Source organism: Gobio gobio, assembly GCF_949357685.1.
Source record: "Gobio gobio genome assembly, chromosome: 1".
Lineage (NCBI taxonomy): Eukaryota > Metazoa > Chordata > Actinopteri > Cypriniformes > Gobionidae > Gobio > Gobio gobio.
This window is the reverse complement of record NC_137097.1, coordinates 21045939-21068068: the sequence shown is the minus strand read 5'-3', so window position 1 is coordinate 21068068 and position 22130 is coordinate 21045939. Positions and strand designations below refer to the sequence as shown.

The following is a 22130-nucleotide window of genomic DNA, read 5'->3' as shown; positions in this document are numbered from 1 at the left end:
CATACGAAAAAAGGTTACCTCTCCTTCCTCCGCTTTGCCCGCCCAGAGCATTCGGAGGAAATAGATTGTTTATTTCACTCGCAATGTCAGCACAGACTTTACGATATGGATTCGACAGCACTGCCACAAAAATCATTAACCATTCACTTCAGAAACACTTGGAAGAACTCATAAGATTTCCTATAGTATTTAATTGGGCCTTAGGCCTTGTGTGGTTCAACAAACACATGGACATCAAAAACAAGCAATAACAATAAAGTTTTATTCATTTGGGTAATTCAGTTCCCCAGGACCTGCAAAAGACATTGTACAGTGGGATGAGTCATAACTACATATAGAAAACATTTCACATTACTCAAGAAATTAGTGACGTAAACTTAATGAATCCCCATGTAACAATAATCACATTACAAGACTCTTCTGGCAAGATCATTGGCACAGAAATGGAGGGCCTTGCAAACTTCATCTCCTCTAGTGCAAGTCTCCTCTCTTCTAAGGCCAGCTTGGTCTTCTTGAGCTCAATGAGCTGCTGTTGAAAATTGGTATCCCTCTCATTGGCTTCTTTAAGGTATTGCCTAATGTCTTTCAAGACATCTAGTTTCTCCCTCTCCAGCTGAACTAAGCCCTTACTACAAGTACACAACTGATCAAAATGCTGAGGTGTTGTGGCTGTAGTCTGGACAACTGAAGATGGAGGCTGAGGCCTGGGAGGGTTGTTCGGAGGAGGAGGAGATGGTAGGTGCTGGGAGATGGCAGGTGAAAATAGCTCCTCTGAACATGAAGGACCTGGCTCAGGCTCAGGTTGAGTTAACCCTACTGCCCCATGGATATCAATACCAACACTAATGCGATCTGAAGCACTTGTGCCAAGTATTGACAAGGCCTTCTCTTCCACTGCTGTGAGAAGGGGGGACTCATTGGTCCCACCAGCAATTCAACTTTTTTTAATTGCAGTCCTCTGCGGTGCCCTCTTCCCTTTTGCCAGACTTGCAAAATCCTGCCACTTCTTACCCAAGTCTGCGGACCTCCTTACCCAAACTTTTAACCCCCTGGTTGCTGTTAATTTGGTAGCAATGTCCTCCCAGATGTTTTAATTTCTCCTTATTTGCATGATGTCCTTTAAATCTGGTTAAAATAACATCTTTATTCCGCTCCACCTCCTCTAGAAGGACATTTACTTCATCTTTTTGACAGGTATCTTGTCATATTTTGTCAGTGCCAGAGCCTGTAGGTAGTTGCTTTATATAGACGTGTCTTGATTGCTAAGCCATATCAGATGACGATAATTAGGTAAAATGTTCAGAGGACACGATTCCATACAAGGTTATATTTCAGCACTTCACAAATGGACAGCGACTCTTAAGTAGCACTCAAGGCCAATTTATACTTCTGCATCGAGTGTATGCGCGTAGCCGACGCCTTCGTGAGCATTTATACTTCTGCGTTGTTGTCTGCGTCAATGTGCAATTACACACGCAGACGCTAGTTGGCAGTGTCCTTTGGCATGTTGGTGTAATCAAGACAACAGCCGAAGAAGAAGCAGCTTGTTGTGTAGAATGTGTACATTCATGTCGGAATATCAGCAGCAGTGAGAGAGCGGCTTTTCTTGCAGCTTGAGTTGTTGTATCTAATACAAATGAAGCATCTCTAGTTGATTAGTAAAGTTAAATAAGGCGATCTGGCGCTGGAATGCGTTCGTGAAATCATGCAGAGCTCGTGGACGCTGTTTTCACTAGCGGTGGCTCGAGCAACCGATTGCTGTTGTGGAGACTTCATTCATGAAATGTACCCTAATGTGTCCCTGTTCTTGATATGCAATCACTGATTAACATCTTTGGTTTTAATGAGAAAATAAATAAACTATACTCAGCGGATCTATGTATTTATTTACTAGCATAAAGAATCGCTGGACTACAAAATATTCTTTTATAGCAGACGTAAGGAACTATCATCCCATTTCTGGACACACACACACACACTCCTATCGCAGATTTTTTATTTATTTATTGACCTGAGGGAGAGGTTCTGGCAGACCAATCACAACGCTTGCAGTCCGCGTAGAATTGACGCGTTGTTACATTTTTGGAGAGGTGCGCGTCAGGGTACGGCGGAGGGTACGCGCGTATCACACAGCCTACGGCGTAGGTCCGACGCAGAAGTATAAATTGGCCTTTAGAGCGCGGTCTCGTGCGTTCATGTTAAGTAAATTTTTGGGAAACGCACGTGGAATTGCAGCGAGTGTTCGAAACTTCGCTAATAGAATGAGCGAGGCCCCCGACGACCCGATCTCTGGACACGGAATCTGGCTTTAGGGACGTGGAATGTCCCCTCGTTGGCGAGGTAGGAGCCTGAGCTTGTGCGGGAGGTCGAGAGGTACCGACTAGAGATAGTCGGGCTCACCTCCATGCACAGCTTGGGCTCTGGAACCACACTTCTTGAGAGAGGCTGGACTCTCTACCACTCTGGAGTTGCCCATGGTGAGAGACGGAGGGCTGGAGTGGGTTTGCTTATAGCCCCCCAGCTCAGCCGCCATGTGTTGCATTTCACCCCGGTGAACGAGAGGGTCGCTTCCCTGCTCCTTCGAGTCGGGGATAGGTCTCTCACTGTCGTTTGTGCCTACGGGCTGAACGGCAGTGCGGAGTACCCGACCCTCTTGGAGTCTCTGGGAGGGGTGCTGGAAAGTGCTCCGACTGGAGACTCCATCGTTCTACTGGGGGACTTCAACGCCCACGTGGGCAGTGACAGTGACACCTGGAGGGGCGTGATTGGGAGGAACGCCCCCCCTGATCTGAACCCGAGCAGTGTTCTGTTATTGGATTTCTGTGCTAGCCACGGTTTGTCATAACGAACACCATGTTCAAGCATAAAAGTGTCCATCAGTGCACGTGGCACCAGGACACCCTAGGCCGGAGGTCGATGATCGACTTTGTAGTCGTGTCATCAGACCTTCGAGCCATATGTCTTGGACACTCGTGTGAAGAGAGGGGCGGAGCTGTCAACTGATCACCACCTGGTGGTGAGTTGGATCCGATGGCGGGGGAGGAAGCTGGACAGACTCGGCAGACCCAAACGTACTGTGAGGGTCTGTTGGGAACGTTTGGCCGAGCCCCCTGTCAGAGAGATCTTCAACTCCCACCTCCGGCAGAGCTTCGACCGGATCCTGAGGGAGTCTGGAGATATTGAGTCCGAGTGGACCATGTTCTCCACCTCCATTGTCGCTCGGAGCTGTGGACGTAAGGTCTCCGGTGCCTGTCGGGGCGGCAATCCCCGAACCCGGTGGTGGACACCGGAAGTAAGGGATGCCGTCAAGCTGAAGAAGGAGTCCTATCGGGCCTGGATGGCTTGTGGGACTCCGGAGGCAGCTGACAGGTACCAGCAGGCCCAGCGGACTGCAGCCCGGGTAGTCGTGGAGGCAAAAAAAATCGGGCCTGGGAGGAGTTCGGTGAGGCCATGGAGAAAGACTATCGGTCGGCCTCGAAGAGATTCTGGCAAACCGTTCGACGCCTCAGGAGGGGGAAGCAGTGCCCTACCAACACTGTTTACAGTGGAGATGGGCACCTGTTGACCTCAACTGAGGATATCGTCGGGCGGTGGAAGGAATACTTCGAGGATCTCCTCAATCCCACCGACATGTCTTCCGTTGAGGAAGCAGTGGCTGGGGACTCAGAGGTGGACTCGTCCATCACCTGGGCTGAAGTCACAGAGGTGGTTAAAAAGCTCCTCGGTGGCAAGGCACCGGGGGTGGATGAGATCCGCCCTGAGTACCTCAAGTCTCTGGATGTTGTGGGGCTGTCTTGGCTGACACGCCTCTGCAACATCACATGGCGGATGGGGACAGTACCTCTGGACTGGCAGACCGGGGTGGTGGTCCCTCTTTTCAAGAAGGGGGACCGGAGAGTGTGTTCCAACTATAGGGGGATCACACTTCTCAGCCTCCCCGGGAAAGTCTATGCCAGGGTACTGGAGAGGAGAATTCGGCCGATAGTGGAACCTCGGATTCAGGAGGAACATTGTGGTTTTCGTCCCGGTCGTGGAACACTGGACCAGCTCTATACCCTTTTTCCAGGGTGCTGGGGGGGTTCATGGGAGTTTGCCCAACCAGTCCATGTGTTTTGTGGATTTGGAGAAGGCATTCGACTGTGTTCCTCGTGGCATCCTGTGGAGGGTGCTCTGGGAGTATGGGGTCGGCAGCCCCCTGCTTAGGGCTGTTCGGTCCCTGTACGACCAGAGCAGGAGCTTGGTCCGCATTGCCGGCAGTAAGTCAGACTTGTTCCCGGTGCATGTTGGACTCCGGCAGGGCTGCCCTTTGTCACCGGTTCTGTTCATAATTTTTATGGACAGAATTTCTAGGCGCAGCCAAGGGCCGGAGAGTGTCCGGTTTGGGGACCACGCGATTTTGTCACTGCTTTTTGCGGATGATGTTGTCGTGTTGGCCTCCTCGAGCCAGGACCTTCAGCGTGCACTGGGACGGTTTCAAAGCGGCTGGGATGAGAATCAGCACCTCCAAGTCCGAGGCCATGGTTCTCAGTCTGAAAAGGGTGGCTTGCCCACTTCAGGTGGGTGGAGAGACTGCCTCAAGTGGAGGAGTTCAGGTATCTTGGGGTCTTGTTCACGAGTGAGGGAAGGATGGAAAGGGAGATTGACAGACGGATCGGTGCAGCTTCTGCAGTAATGCAGTCGATGTACTGGTCTGTCGTGGTAAAGAAGGAGCTGAGCCGTAAGGCAAAGCTCTCGATTTACCGGTCAATCTACGTTCCTACTCTCACCTATGGTCATGAGCTTTGGGTCATGACCGAGGTGGCCTAAATGAGCTTTCTCCGTAGGGTGGCTGGGCGCTCCCTTAGAGATAGGGTGAGAAGCTCGGTCACTCGGGAGGAGCTCAGAGTAGAGCCGTTGCTCCTCCACATCGAGAGGAGCCAGCTGAGGTGGCTCGGGCATCTATTTCGGATGCCTCCTGGATGCCTTCCCAGGGAGGTGTTCCAGGCACGTCCCACCGGGAGGAGGCCCCGGGGAAGACCTAGGACACGCTGGAGGGACTATGTCTCCCGGCTGGCCTGGGAACGCCTCGGGGTTCCCCCAGAAGAGCTGGAGGAACTGGCTAGGGAGAGGGAAGTCTGGGCGTCTCTGCTTAGACTTTTGACCCCGCGACCCGGCCCCGGATAAGCGGAAGATGATGGATGGAACTTTTTATATATAAAAAATCATGGCAATATAAGAATATGCTGTAAGTTTCAGAGCTGAAAACTTCCTTGTTAGTCAAAGAAAAGCTTTTATAGACACCAGGCCCAGCAAATGATCGATCTCAGGATGTGCCCGGCTGTGATGTGAGAGTGGTGAAGCACCGCCTCAATAGTAAGCCTGATTCTGTAGCCCCGCCCACCGACTCGTGCCACTAACATAACAGCTAAAAGCAGCATAGAGCTAAACCGCATCGAATTTCTAAGCAGTAAAAATCCCACATAAGCTATTTGATTTCAGATTTTTAAGCATTCGGATTCCAATATTATGAATGCATGGATGAACTTTATTCTTAATAAATATCCAGCTCACCTGGGCAAGACACATATGTTCCTTTAACCACGGAGTCGTTTGTAAACAAGAGACTGGATTTGCAGACAGGATGAGAATACATGAAAGAATAAAGCAACGCGCTAATGTGAGTAAAACATTTTTTTTTAATATGTGATAGTATTGTATCGTTACAGATCGTTTGATATCTATTGATTATGTGTACGTGTCTAACAGAACATACCTTAGCACGCAGTCACAGGCTGGAGAATACTTTATTTGTGGTGTTCTTGGTTCATTACCAGGGATGAAAACACATGTATGGTCAAAAAAGAGAGAGGTAATCGATGCCCTCGCCCCGCGGCAAATATCCAGATACTTACATTGCCACATACCCCTGCCACCCCCCGGCCCACCCCTATAGGCACAGAGTAAAATTTAATTCTGAAAATCAAAATACAACAACACTAATTTGGAATATTACATTTTATTTTCTATTCCAAAACATAAACCCTTATTGAACTATCTAGCACTTCTTCTTGCTTTACTCCGTTTATATTTATACATGAATGTAAAATTATATATATATATATATATATATAAAAAGTCTACACAAATAATATAAAATTACAAGATGTTTATTGTAAACATAATGTGCAGCTTTTTAATGGGGCATCAAAGATATGATAATAATAATAATAATAATAATAATAATAATAAATTTTATTTGTACTGCACTTTACATTTGGAACAAATCTCAAAGTGCTACAGTTAAGATCATTTAGGAAGGATAAAATACTAATAGATTGAATGGTTAAAAGTCATAAGTTCTCCTAAAAAGAAATGTTTTTAGTCCTTTTTTAAAAGACCAGTAGTTTGAGGTGCCCTCAGATGGTCGGGGAGGGCATTCCAAATCAGAGGAGCGGCAGAACAGAAGACATGTGATGTGATATAACATGTGATGCTAATTAATAGTCCTTGTGTTGTCACCCGGTAGCGAGTACAACATCGTTCAGAAACCACTAACGTAGATAAACACCAGCAATATAAAGTCACTTTATTCATATACCCACAGCCCTTTATCTACATATCAAGTATTATATTGGGAATATATCATCTTGGAGAGAGTTTTACTGTGCTGACTGTCGTAACCGGACACTACGCATTGTTTGAATGCTGAACGGAGAATGATTGACGGAGGGAAGACGAGTTTCCTTGAACTTTAATTTAACAATGTAAATATTCCTCTGTCCCTCACATTCAGCTATGAAATGGCTTTAGATTACTTTGTACCAGCAAATCACAATATAAGAATGATTGCTGAAGAGGATCATGTGAAGATATCTATTTCTGATGATTATTTAATTATCATGACAGGCCTGTCTGAGTTGTGTCGACAGACGGAGGCGGCCGCCTTGTAATTACTTGTGCAGGAAAAACCCTGTATATAACATTACAAACCATAAATATCCTAACCTCCAGTGATCTCACCTACTGGTCTTACTAGACAGGAAGGCGCGGCGCCAAACTCTGGTCTCAAGTGGCAGATACCACAGACAGCAAAAGATACGAAGCAAGAAGAAACACTAATGGTTCACGGCTGTTTGGGCGTGCAGTGTTCTGATTTGCTTAGCTCCTATTTACTTTTTTGGTGGAGGCAATCCAGAATTACTGTTGGTGAAATTATAATCAGACCCCCCCCCCCCCTTCAGAAAACTCTTCGGATCTGCACGATTCACACAAGTCACCCAAACAGACGTGAGAAAAGCGCACTGTTTGCATCCCTGCATTGCGGTCTTGATGTGCGTTGTTCACTCTCTTGACTCAAGACTTCAGTGCGGCATGCCCATAAAAACCTAGTGTTTTTCAGAGAGACTCAAAACCAAGGCAGAAAATAGCCTATTACTTATTCATTATGATGTTTTTGAATGTAAAAACCACGCAAACGCAATAAGTTCACCTCAGACAACAGTATAATTTAAAAAAAAAAGCCAGTTCATGACACCTTTAAGCACTGCTACACAATACACACCTGAACACAATGAACCAATAAGAATGCGACACAACAGGAATAAATCAGAACAGACGATTTCCAACTTGGGCAGACCGATCAGTTTATGACATCAAGGTACTGTGAGAGGTGGTGTTCATGGAAGAGTAGCAATATAACTAAAGCTTTGAAACATCAGCAAATGAAATGCTGAACCCACAAAGACGTATAAGACCATGCAAGCGTCAGGGGTGTTGATGGATGTGATCTACTGGATCTATGTTTTGATCGTCATTCTGAATCTGATTCAGACTTTAGTGATGAACGGATCGACGGCACTCACTTCTCTCCAGTGTGAACTCTCATGTGCTTGTTAAGGGTTCCTTTATGTCTGAAGCTCTTTCCACAGTGTTGGCAGGTGTAGGGTTTCTCTCCAGTGTGAACTCTCATTTCACGAGTTCACACTTACATATAATTTGTAGAGAGTTAATTGAATTGCGTATTTGGCGTGCTGTCCGGGGGGGAGGGCTTCGAGCTCGGACTTCGGCCCGAACCCAGAGTACCCCCCGCATGTAAGTGGTTTAGAACTAAAAGATAGGGCAAGATGTGGAGAAGGGGTGGTGGAGGGATGCTGAAAAACTGTCAACAAAATGGAGGTAGGACGGCTGCGTATATATACCTCTTTGTTGATTAGCTGAGTACTCTCCACCTGTGTCAATTATCTGACATGTTCCTCCCGAACCTCGTTTAGTGAAACAGCATGTGGAGTTCAACGTGTAGTTTGTGAAACCCTTTCCACACTGAGGGCATTTGCAGTTTCTCTCCAGTGTGAATTCTCATGTGCTTGTTAAGATTTCCTTTACGTCTGAAGCTCTTTCCACACTGAGGGCATTTGCAGTTTCTCTCTAGTGTGAACTGTCATGTGCTTGTTAAGGCTTCTTTTTGCAGTGAATCGGTTTCCACACTGTTGGCAGGTGAAAGGCTTCTCTCTAGTGTGAACTGTCATGTGCTTGTTAAGGTGTACTTTTTGATTGAAACTTTTCCCACACTGTTGGCAGGCGTAGGGTTTCTCTCCAGTGTGAACTCTCATGTGGAGTTCAACGTGTAGTTTGTGATAGAAACCCTTTCCACACTGAGGGCATTTGCAGAGTTTCTTTCCAGAGTGATTTCTCAAGTGGGCTTTGAAGGTTTTTTTTTTTCTGAAACTCATCCCACACTGTAGGCAGATTAAGTTATTTCTTGTCCCTGCCTTTTTAGTCTGTAAGCAACTGAGTGATTTTTCTCCAGTTATGAAATCATTATGATTCTTATATTGATCTTTCTCTTCCATTTCATTCAGTTCTTCAGTCTCCTCTATCGGTGCCATCAGGTCTAAGAAAGACAAATAAAAGTTAACCCCACTTTAATGGCACAAAGCAACCGACATCAAAGCATTTATACATGTAAAGTACCAAAACCAACACACAACTAAATCTTATACCCACTAAGCTACTATAAGAGGTGTTACAAATAATCTGAGAAGCTGCCTTTAATATTGCCAACTCTTCACTTGCTTTAGGGCATGTCTCAAAATGTCAAGCTGACAGTTAACCTTATTTAAACCTTTTATTTGACCCTGGTTAATTATATAGACTGATCTAGGGCAGGGGTAGCCAACCCTGTTCCTGGAAGGTCTTTATGCATTTTTCATTTCCAACCCTGGACCAAGGTGTGTTTGATTACGACTGGAGCTAAACTCTGCAGGATGGTTGTCCTCGAGGAACAGAGGTGGAAAAAAAATCATCGTCAAACTAAAAACTTGCAGTAATTCCATGTAATTTATTAAAAGTAAACCGGCAATATTTTTTTCAGGAAGCAAATACAATGTTTGTCATAACTTTAGAATGACCCAACACTAAGGCCCAAAGGTCACTGGCAGGTGGAGTTGTGACAGTTGTCAATGATTTGTTTTTCCTATTCCGTACTGGGGTGGCGCTGTGGAGCGTATATGCAGGAAACCAGGTAGGAAGGTATTTAAGGAAGTTAATGGCGTCTTGCGCTTTCTCTCTCTTGCGCGCGCTCTCTCTAGTCTTTGTTGTCAGACACGGGTTATTCCCGGTCATGGTCACGCTAGTAGATGGCTTGTGAGTATTGCTGTTGCAGGCCACGTTGCATTGGGTTAATGCTACCTTTAATGCTGTGGTTCTTTTTCTGTTCTAATGTTTACGATTCACATTTGGAGGAATATGTTTCGCTCATTGAATTTCGTAAAGCATTCGGAAGTTGTGGGAGAGCGATTACCGAGTTGTGTGTAAGCGGCGCGTTAGAGAGAGAGTTTGTTTCCCCAATCCGGTTATGCTGTGGTTTAGACGTTAATTCAAGGCATTATAGGCAGGATGTTTTGAGGAGGTTTTTGGTGTAAATTAGGGAGGTTTTTCTCTGGGGGGGTTTTTTGGCGCTCGAGTTTGCCAAACTATTTTGTAAATATTGTGGTGATGTATTGAATTGTTTCATGCCCAGTAGTTTAATGAGTGACATGGTAAGACATTTTTCCCCCTTTTTTGTTGAACTGTGGATCCAGATGATTTTCCCTTTGTTGCTTTGATTCTGTATCTGTAGCCTTATTGTATTTTGGATTTATTTTTTCATGTGCAAGGTTTATTGCATTGCACTTTATTCCTTAAATTGTTTAATTATTTGATTTATTTGTCACTCATTTATTGTTGTGAGGTAACTAAAAGGTAAATGTTTCTGGGTTTTAAATTAATAATTTTTTTTTATTGAATGTATTGAGTTATGCAATATGACTGGAATTGAACTTGAATAGAGAACTTTCAAATCAACTTTTTGTGGTTCCTTGTCCAATTTGATTCATACAACTTGATTAGTAATGTCATCCCTATATGTAATGACTCTAATGATAAATTTAACTAAATAATTGTGGTGGTTTTTACCCCTGGCGCCCGAGCCCAACCTTATAGAGTCAGATACAGTCACAGAAGTGGCGCCCGAACAAGGACCCGTAGATGTTGTGTGTTTATTGATTTATTGGGATTTATTTGTGTAATTATGGAACCCTGTTCTCCTCTTATAAATTTTACTGGATCTGGAGATGATCGCAGTCTGGGACCATTTCATGATAACCCTTCCACTCCTCAGAATGTGGAGCAGTCTCTATTAGATGATGACAGGTTTAGAACATCCATTTCTTGGTGTTCCTCTGACAGGTTCAGGGAACCAAACAGATGATTTAAAAATATTTTCTCAAGCAATTGATTCACTTAAAAGTGTATTTGTGGACACTGTAGCTTGGCAGAAAAAAATGGTTTGAGGAAAATGCTAAACTTTGTGCTAAAGACATTCCTAAAGAAACCTTAACATTAGTTGAAAAAGCGCAAACTGATTTTTTGGAGGTCCTTAATGATCGTATGAAAGATTTTACTGATCAAACAATTGATGCTATTAAGTGGAATGCAGAACAGTCATGTACTGAGTTTGAGGAATTGTTTGATGATGCTAACAATTCATTGCTTACTTCTTTTAAAACAGCTATCAAAGAACATAGTGTAGATGGAAAGGAGTTGCAAGAAGAAGTATGCCGTCTCAAGCAGCAAGTTGTTTACTATGCAAACTTCTCTTGATGCCCTTATGCAGAGATGCCCTCAACTTGACAGTAAGATAGATGAACGGGAGGATGTTGCTTCTGCTCATTCTTCTCAGGTATGTTTAGGTTCAACTGCACCATGTAATACTGGGGATTTGCCAAGTCAGGTTTCTGATCCAACAGTTTCAAATAGTTTACTTGGAAAGATGTAAAGACTTCTTAGCTCTCAGACCAATGTCAAATAGCGAAATTCTTGCAACTATGCTCAGTGTTCTGCATATGTCTGCCCGTGATTGGTGGGAGACAATGAGATTTAAAGATGACACTTGGGAAAGTTTATCGATTAACAATTATCAAGATGTGCTGGAGGATCAAGTACGAAATCGGTTACAAGGGGCAAATGAAAGTGTTTGTGACTTTACTTTCTCATTTCAAGCTTTGTTTAAGCGTTGGAAAAAGGAAGCTACAGAGGATGAGGTTTTAAAAGCTATGAACCCTTGTTTTGCTAGTCACCTTAGAGGTCGGGGGCAGGGGTAGTTGGAACTGAAGAATGCCTAAAGCCCTTCCAGGAACAGGGTTGGTTCCTGGAAGGGCTTTATGCATTCTTCAGTTCCAACCCTGGTCCAAGGTGTGTTTGATCACGAGGAACAGAGGTGGGGGAAAAAAAAATCACTGTCAAACTAAAAACTTGCAGTAATTCCATGTCATTTATTAAAAGTAAACCGGCAATTTTTTTTCAGGAAGCAAATACAATATGTTTGTCATAACTTTAGAATGACCCAGCACTATGGCCCAAAGGTCACTGGCAGGTGGAGTTACAACTCCCCAATCAACCAAACCTGAAAGCAAAACTCACAGATGTGAGCGAGAGAACACAGCAGAACAAATCAATGATATTTATGTCATGATTCAAATCAATGATATTTATGTCATGACAACTCTCTGAGAGATTGGCATGGTAATGGATATTGCAATGTTAAAGTTTTTGGTCCTACAAGATTTGCTACTGCCAGCAGGCACGTGCAGAGGGGGGGGGACTTTGGGTGCTCGAGCCCCTGCCCTTTTTCAAAATGAATCAAAAGTGCCCCTCTCAGACAAATATCAATGATAATATCGTGGTCAATAAAACTAAATAAATGTGATTATTATAACATGACATTGATGACAATGTATACAATAGTAACGAACGGCTCAAAAGTCGGACAATTTCTGTTGAGGCGTTGCCATAACGCGTTGCTATGGGTTGCGTGCATTTTGATTGATTGCTGATTTTCCTCTGTTCGGAAGCGGCTCTCGAGCCAAATATGGTCCTTTCAGAGAGTATGTGGCCTTACGGGAAAAATGTAAACCAATATTTTTTTTCATCCATAATCAGAGCTAATGTGTTGATTTAATTACAAATCAATATATTATATATTTTAAAGTATTACACAATTCACCAATGCCCGTTTGTCATGTATATACACCAACCAATCGTGATCTGGCAAAGCATGTTCAAATTCCATTGGGCATGTGAGGTGGAGCGGTAATTTTCTGTTCTTATTCATAAATCGGTTGAAAATTACATGGACACACGAACTACGTTTCGGGCTTTCGGTAGGGTGCGCGCGTGTAGCGAACGGTTATGAATGTAATCTATAACAGTTAACAGTCGGCTTGTTTAAAGCGCGGAACACACTTCAATCCGAGTTCCCACACGAACATATTAAGTATTCAGTCCATTTTATCACGAAATTCAAACGATAAATGCCATTTTAACGCTCTATTATGTGACGTGACAGATAGACGCGTATCAGTTCAACTTCAAGCGGCAGCGCGCGACGCGCGAGTGAACGCGATCATCTCTTCCTAAAGAAATGAATATCTAAAGGTATGTTGAGGATACATTACAACTTATTGAAACGTATCATATGTTGTGTAATCGCTCCATCGGTGTTTCAACCGCGGAAAGAAAATAAAACAGCTTGTAAACAAACAATGTCATGTAGAATCACATTTACCTCAGAAGTCATTCAGTGTCCACAGCTGTGAGTTCACTAGAGAGATTAACTCTTTCACTGAATACATGCACTATATTAGCCTATATATTCGTTATATTAGCCTATATATATTCATTATATACCACTTAGCCTGTTAGTGATGTCTTGTTTATTTAATGTATGTTTAAATAAACCTGTCATGAAAATTACAGCCACTAAATGATTATATTTCAACAAATAAATCAAAAAATACTAATAATTAGATTTACATATTAATGCAAAAACTGCTTTATGTGAAGCTTATGAGTGTTGATTATTATATCTAAAAATAAATAGCAAATGAATTTAGGCTAATAGTTTGGGCTCTGTTGTTAATCTTTAATAGCAATATGTAAGGGCTCCCTGTATAGTTTACAGCATTATATTTAAGAAACTTTTAGTTATAATTGAATTCATTTAAGGACAGACAATTTTTTTTTTTTATTAAACCACTGTTGAATAAAAATTAATAAAACGCAATTTTGTAAAACGTGACTTCAAAACCGAGATACGTACCGAACCGTCAGTTTTGTGTACCGTTACACCCCTAATATATATATATATATATATATATATATATATATATATATATATATATATATATATATATATATATATATATATATATATGTATATATATATATATATATATATGTATATATATATATATATATATGTATGTATATATATATATATATATGTACATATTGCCCCTTTTTTACATTTGAGCCCCTGCCTCTGAAGAACTCTCTGCACGGCCCTGACTGCCAGTACATCCACAGACACACTGCTGAGAACATGTAAGACATGCTGCTGCACGCATAACATACATGAAATTACCCATAACAGATCTATACAGGTGGAGCTGGGGAAGGTGGAGGGTTGCTGAAAGCGCTCTGCAGACTGCTATCAGCCAATACTGTGGAGTATTTGAATGTAGAGCAGTGAGCTCATTGGCGGTCGAGTAACCAGTCAGATGTGCTATGTAGATGATAATGTGATTGCTAGCAGATTGACATAACAGAACTTTGTATAGCAATAAACAACACGCATAATGCTATTTATGTATAAAATATCAGTAAAATAGTGTCTTCTTAATTGAACCGTTAATTTTGCAAAGAAACCGTATGTGTGAAGAATTTCAGTCAGGATTAATCAAAGCCCATCATTGAACAGAAGCTGCTTATTGACGTTACAAATCGCCTGCTTTAACCCTCTGATTGTGTATTGAAGTGGAATCGATTCCACATGGACATTGTGTAGCGACATACATTTTAATGCATCATCCGATGTTTACCACTTTTTTTTTTATTCAATTATATGGCTTGTGTCATGCTTTGTCAGAGAGTACTCTCAGGCAAATAAGTTATTTTGCGTTTGCTTTCATGCACGGAACTACTTTTACTTTGCGTTTCCAAATTTCTAAAGAAACATGTTAATTGGTGGTTCAAAGACCAAATCTACCCTGTAAAAAGTGAATATGGTTGTATGTTGGATTACTATAACTATTTTATATCTTTCTGTTTTCCAAATTGTAACTCAGCATTCTACGACTTGCACCTTAAAGGACAATTCGAGTTTCATGAAAACGAATCCCAGAGAACGATCTACTCGGTAACCATGTGTTAATTAACCCTAGGTTCATTTTTCACCGGAGTTGTCCTTTAAACACAGAAATTCACAACTATTCAAATATCTCACTTTTTAGCCAACATATAATTCCCAGAGACCTACCTAAACTTCAATGTGTTTTTGTTTGTATAATTATCTCACTTGTTCACTCAATGGAGGGCTCTGCCTGGCTTCTACGGATCAAATAATTGAATTAAAATCAAAGGTGAAACAGAGATTGTTGATTGTCTTACTTTTGCTTTTGTCTGGAAATGTGCAGCCAAACCCTGGCCCTGAGCTGCAATACTCCCATAGGGCTGGGCGATATATCGCATGACATTGTTAGGCGCATCTCGTCAGTAAAGCCGGTTCCTTGATTAGTAGTAAATCGCCATCACCTGCTTTCAGATAGAGCGGCATTTAGTACACAGAGCCGTAGTTCACTGACAAGCTGAGCCATATTGCATTAATTATCACGGACGTATCGCCTGAGAACAGCCTTTCCTCGGCCAGTCCTTCTGCCGCTGGCTCTGATGTCTCTGTAGTGGTTCGTCTTGTGTAGATCTAACGGGCGATCTTTGCTCTCATGAATCTATACTTTGTTGTCTGCCAAATAGTTTTGACTGAGGGCAAATAGAAGTTTCATAACTTTATTTTTTAAGGATATTTAAATATGCATGCAGTGAAGATAATGTAGGAGTTGCCTGGACCACATTTGTGTGGCTAATAATGTTTAATATATATTTTTAATGAAAATGAAAAGAGGCAGAGTGGTGTTTTATGACATATTTCTCCTGGAGTGCCTTGAACGCGCGTCAATTTCGCTTCCAGCGCTTGATTTCTACGCGCGTCCAATTCGCAGCGGACGTGCAAATGCATTCAAAATGTTTGCGCGTAAAACTAGACGCGGTAGACGCGATTTAGATTTTTCGATTTATACAGTAAGCTTCAATTAACTATCAATGAGAACAAACATGTTTACATTGCTAAGGGTGTTGTGTAGTGATCAAACAAACATCAACAGTAGCTATAAAAGTGTGCACACATGAACAGCAGATGGCTTTTTTAGGCAGTTCACGTTACCGAGAAGCCTCTAAACTAAACACTAAACATCCCATCAACTGATCTAACTTCTTTAACTTAAGCAAACGCTGCGAATACATATTTAGTGTGCACACTGAGACTGAGAGAAATAAACAGCAGATGCTGGCTATTTTCAGTTAGCTAATAATAAACACCACTTTAACATGATCTCTAACTTAAGCAAACGCTTTTAATACACATTTAGTCGTAACAAAACAAAACCATGCCCGTTTTAATGCTAGTAAAAGTGTTAGTATAAGGAAACGATCCACCGCATGCCTCTCTGCCACTCATCTGTGCTGATCTGTGTCTCGGGTGGATGATGTCACTCGGAGGGAGGCGTGACCATGTCCGCTAAACACGCCCCAGTTTCTTGACTCCACCCCCACATCAAAACAGTGCCATAAAGTGACACGAGCAGAAAAGTGAAGCACAAAGGGGAAATAGTATCGCACACTCACACTTGACTGAAACGCAGAATAAAAGTTGCGTTGCAAATGAAACCAATTTATTTCCCTTTTGCAATTATTTATTTTTGTTTCCATCAATACTATTTTTTCTTTTGCAAAACTTATTTTCTTCTTTCAATACTTTATTTTTCTTTAGCAATTTTTTTTATTTTTGTTTGCAAAACTTTATTCTTTTGCAAATCTATGCGGCATTATTTTGACTCCATATAGAAATATGTACAGGTTTTCAGCCTGAGCTGCAGGGCGAAATCAAATCGTCATCAGATCAGGCTGGGTTTACCTGGTCTAGGCCATTTCAGGAGCGACTCGCAGAACAGGAACGCGGATTCAGTCAATTAAAAGCACTCATCATTCCTGAAACTTTGCAGAATAAGTGGACGTTGGTCCTCTAAGAAACATGACAAAACTTTTCTTCAAATTGTGAATGTAGTTTAGACTACAGAAAGCAAGCAGTGCAGCCGTTATAGTGCGATCGACAGAAAATCTCTATAAACAATGACTCTAACGGCACAACACATCTCTTATTTACATCGAGTATAAGATTTGCTTGTTATAATGAGAGGATCTGCGAGCGTGTAGACTTGAAGAATGACAAGTTTACTCCAACCAGCAGGACTGAGGACATTCACAAGACATTCTTCACAAATATCAAATGACTGAGTTCAGCTTTGAGAATGAAACCAACCTGTTTGTACTTCAGTTTCTTCATGTTTCACTCTGAATGTTTCTTCAATCTTCACGTCTTCACTCTCCTCTTTCTCTGTTTGTTCCTCAGTTTCTTCATGTTTCACTCTCAATGTTTCTTCAATCTTCACGTCTTCTCTCTCCTCTTTCTCTGTTTGCTCCTCAGTTTCTTCATGTTTCAAACTGAATACATTTTCAATCTTCAGGTCTTCACTCTCCTCTTTAATAAACACCATTTTTAAATCACATGGATGTCAGTCGCTTCTTCAGGAGTTTTTCTGTGTGTTTGTCCTGTTTAAGATGAGAATAATTAACAGAAAGAAAAATAAATCCACATTAAATCTCTGCGAGTGTCTCAATCAGCTCTAGTTCAATATCAGCGCAGTCTCAGTAACACTCAAAACTAGCACTACGAACTAATAAAACAACACAAATTATACAGACACTATATATTTATTTATTTATATCTTATTTATTTCTCTCATCTCTACTCGCCAGAGACTGAACTCATGTTTATATGATGAACTGATTCACAATAGAGAGAGAAATGAGACGCCAGAGACTGAACTCGTGTTTATATGATGAACTGATTCACAATAGAGAGAGAAATGAGACGCCAGAGACTGAACTCGTGTTTATATGATGAACTGATTCACAATAGAGAGAGAAATGAGACGCCAGAGACTGAACTCGTGTTTATATGATGAACTGATTCACAATAGAGAGAGAAATGAGACGCCAGAGACTGAACTCGTGTTTATATGATGAACTGATTCACAATAGAGAGAGAAATGAGACGCCAGAGACTGAACTCGTGTTTATATGATGAACTGATTCACAATAGAGAGAAATGAGACGCCAGAGACTGAACTCGTGTTTATATGATGAACTGATTCACGATAAAGAGAGAAATGAGAAGCTCCTTCTGTTACTCATGAGTTTATTCTGTTACTTTACTCACACGACGTTAATAAGTGTTAGATAAAGCTATGCAATGTTACTTTTAATAATAAATCATTCAATCTGCGTTGCTTGTAAAACTTTGAAGATTGTTTCTATTGTTTAAACACTGTAAACGCTTAAAACACAAACCTTTCTTCAGCCGAATCACAACAGATGCAGGAGCCCTGCGCAGCTTTATGACGTCACACCACCACACCAAAATAAAAGTCCCGTTCACACACTCCAGTCTACATTCACAGAAGTGCACAAATACAAATAATACAAGAGATGACAGAAATTCAGAGTTGAATGTATTGGTGAAATACATATTTAAATACATGTTGTTCAATGATGTGTTGAAAATATTAGACTTATTTAGACTTTGTCTAAAAGTTAAAACGGTATTGTTTAGGGGAATAAATTATTTATATAATATATAAATACATCTAAAGTTCATTTGAGTCTAAAAAATACCTGAAAATAAGTGTACTAATGTTGACTGGTGATTTTTATTTGTAGACTATAAGATTCTACATCTAAATATCTAGATATATAGATCTACATCTAGATATTCTCACCGATAAATATATTATTAAATAATAAATATGTAATATAAAATCTTGATATATAATCAAAATATTCTGAGTGACAGGGAAGAGAAGACATTGTCGAATAAAGTCCTTATTTTAGTTTATTTATTTGCACACAAAAAGTATTCTCATCGCTTCATAACATGAAGGTTGAACCACTCGAGTCACATGGAATATTTTAATGACATTTCTGAGAAATGAAAGTGTTAATTAAATTACTGTCTGTGAAGAGGTCAGTGAGCTCTCGGATTTCATCAAAAATATCCTAATTTGGTTCTGAAGCTGAACGAAAGTCTGACAGGTTTGGAACGGCACGAGAGAGAGGAATTAATGACAGAAATGACATTTTTGGGAGAACTAACAGTTTGACGTCTGCATTGCTCAAATGAGTAAATGTATAGTCTTTATGATCAGTGTAAAGAAACCCTGATCTTCAATAAGTCTCGGTAGGTTTGTTATTAACTTTAATATCAGTGAACAACAGTATAATGTTACCTACTGTATTTAAATTAATTTGTTTATAGAACCACGTCTTTGTACCATATTTTACATTTATAAATAGCATCGGCCCCCCAATATATTGTGTCATACATTAACTTTTCAAAGCAGAAGAGTCGAGATTAGAGACTGTGGAATATTTATGTTAATGGTAAATTGTAAATGACTACCGGGTTCTGTTTGCAATAACACAACATTAATGTTGGATGTTGTATCTCGGATACAAAGGGAAAACTCATAGAGGAATACACTCTCTAGATGATCTTTTATTTAGGACACATCTCCATAGCCAACAATACACACACAGGAGCGCACACACTGCGCATTCTTCTCTGCTTTTAACAGTGCTACAGACCAACACCACAATGCGCCACCGCCCCTTATTGGACAAACCCAATACCACCCTTAATATACATCACTTCCCCCCACACTTAACTCAGAATCTTTCCCCCAAACAACCAAATCTTCTGAAAGAAATTGTACAGGGAATTTTTTTTTTTTCATTTTTTTTTTCATACATTTCCTAACATACATAATTCCATGCATGATTGTTTTTTTTTCAAAGTCTTTAAGAAGTACAGTTTTTTTTTTATGGCACAAAGTCTTTTAAATATGCTGGTGGTTTCCTCTCTCTTAGTGAACGTCGTAAACCTCCAAAAGGTGCAGTTTCAGACTCTTGTCTATCTGCATTTTGAGTGACTTCAGACATTTCTTAAGCACTAGCTGACTCTTGCAACTGAGTTCTTGGCGGACTCTCAGTTTTCCTGCTGTCAACAGTTGGATTCAATTCACATGTTGTTGAATTAGTAAGTGATTCTGCCTCTATGATATCAGCATCCCTGGCCACCACCTCAGTATCATGAGCACCCAGGGCAGCTTGAAAGTCTTTAGTTAGCATCTCCTTTGGTTGTCGACTGAATACTTGATCCACATGACGTCGCACTACTTGAGAATTTGCTAATGCTTTTCTATAGGATACAGGTCCTGTGATGTCTTGAATTACTCCCTGCACCCATTTTGGTCCGTTCCCAAAGTTCCTAGTGTACACAGTGTCTCCTACTTCAAAATAGCGAGCTCTGACATGTTGGTCATGGTGATCTTTTTGAACTTCTTGTTTGGCTTCTATTTTTCTGGTGAAATCAGGGTGCTTTTTGTCTAGGGTGCATCGCAATTTCCTCCCCATCATCATTTCTGCAGGTGACAGTCGCGTTGTAGACTGGGGTGTAATACGATAACTAAACAATGCTCTATGCAACCGGGTCTCAATAGTATGCCCAGAAGTTCTTTTCATGAGTTCCTTAGAAATAGAGCGGTGGATTACAACAAACAGAATAAAAATAAATTGTCTAATTTACAATTATCCTCTCGATAGGTGTAGACTCTACCTCGGAATTACTCTGTTTTTTGTAAGTTAGCGACACAGTAATATAATGCCAAGTATGGATATGTACACGTACCTTAAAAAAAAAATATAGATAGATAGATAGATAGATAGATAGATAGATAGATAGATAGATAGATAGATAGATAGATAGATAGATAGATAGATAGATAGATAGATAGATAGCAAACTATGACACGGCAAGTCTCTGAACACCACAATAGTAGTAACCACTTAAAAAAATATTGTAAACTATTGTAACCACAAATTAACAATGGTTTTGCAACAAAAACTAGTTTAACTTTCTTTGGCTCCACAAATAGTAATTAATGCACCAAAAAAACACTATTTTACTATAATAAAATCATGGTTATTTTTTAAAGGGAGAATCTCTTTTCTTTATTCTCTAAAGAGCTTAAAATAAGACAGGACAGACTCTTTGTCTTTTTCTTTATTACATGGTCTGCACTTTACTGAAAACCTCAATTCTGAATTTACATAGTATATTACCCCTGTATAAATCAATATATTTAAACCCCTTTAAAAAAAAAAATCTAAAATCATTGGTTACTGAAATATGGCACAGAATTTTCAAAAGCAAATGAAGAATTGATTAGTTAAATTGTAATACATAGTAAATGTTAGCATCAAATATAAGAACAGCAGAATGGAATCTATACAAAAGAAAGAACCAGAGAGATTGAAATGACTAAAACTGTAAAAATGTGATACATGTTTGCCATAGCTTTTCATTATTCCCCTTCTGCATAAGTTATCGATTCAACACATCAATGCGTTTCCTGCAGCAAAAAACAGTCCTGGGAGCAAAATCCTGTGCAAACATCTTCCGAGTAGAAGCCCAGCAGTTCACCTCGTCTACCTCTTCCCCTATACCCTGGTGGATAGGACTTGAAAAGGGCTCTGCAGTCCAAGCATTCCCTGATGCTGTACATCTCTCGGAACTCTTTGCGGTAGTCCTGAGAGAAACATTTCCAGTTGACCACACCTTAAAGTGTAAAGAAAAAATACAGGAAAGATAAATAAAGATTTTGAGAAACATACTGTCTAGCCAGGCAAAGTGTGCAGCTTTCCGAAAAACTTCATCTGTGACCACATCCCTAAACCTCCTGCATTCAAGTGAAAGGGTCAAATATGCAGAATCACCAGTTGTTAAAATAACTTCCTTGAGGACGTTGGAAAGGATTTCCAGGGGAAGCTATTGAAACAAAAACATAAATGTGTACTTGTATATAAGAGTTGAAAAAAAAAAAAAAACATTGACTAAAGACAACCTTGGTTCAGACAAACCTGATATATTGTCACAACTGCAAGATCTGAGAAAAAAAAAAAAAAACATAGATTCATATTCTTTTATAATAATCATATAATTAACACACATTAGCTGCTTTCCCACTGTCAGGCCGGTGTGAGCAAGGGCTTTCAACAGACCGGGCGGAGTTAAGAGCTTTGGACCTGTAGCACAGAGCCCAAAATCACTTTTCATCATCAGGTCAGCGAGATCGCAAAACAAACATGCGGGACAGTTTGATTGCATAAAGTGCCCCATTATGCTATTTTAATTTCTCATTTAGTTTTGGAGGTCTCCTACAACAGGTTTACATGCAAAGGTCAAAAAAAGGGTTTCATTTTCTCATAATATAATGACTCAAATGACTCGATGGATGAATCAGTCTCTCTCCCTCATTTTCATGAGCCTACTTTGGTCTGATTTGGTCAGATAGCCCAGTCTGTTGTGAATGGTCTACCGCGTA

At 40.8% G+C, this 22130-nt stretch overlaps 1 protein-coding gene across 1 annotated transcript; it reads right to left on the bottom strand.

Annotated features, from left to right (window-relative positions):
- Window positions 1-7465: 7465 nt before the first annotated feature.
- On the bottom strand, window positions 7466-18107 carry LOC307118591 (uncharacterized protein). Its single transcript, XM_079804273.1, has 3 exons — window positions 18040-18107; window positions 16949-17238; window positions 7466-8869 (listed from the first exon to the last, which is right to left on the bottom strand). The coding sequence occupies exons 2-3, from the start codon at window positions 17181-17183 to the stop codon at window positions 8358-8360; spliced, it is 747 nt and encodes a 248-aa protein (XP_079660399.1). The 5' UTR covers window positions 17184-17238; window positions 18040-18107; the 3' UTR covers window positions 7466-8357.
- Between the last annotated feature and the right edge of the window lie 4023 nt (window positions 18108-22130).

What these genes read in the sequence shown, in the direction of transcription:
- LOC307118591 (XM_079804273.1), bottom strand. Translation starts at nt 17,183, where the DNA reads ATGGTGTTTATTAAAGAGGAGAGTGAAGACCTGAAGATTGAAAATGTA. An exon ending in AGAAACTGAAGTACAAACAG is followed by an intron (nt 8,870 to 16,948) that starts GTTGGTTTCATT and finishes TGTCTTTCTTAG; the next exon opens with ACCTGATGGCACCGATAGAG.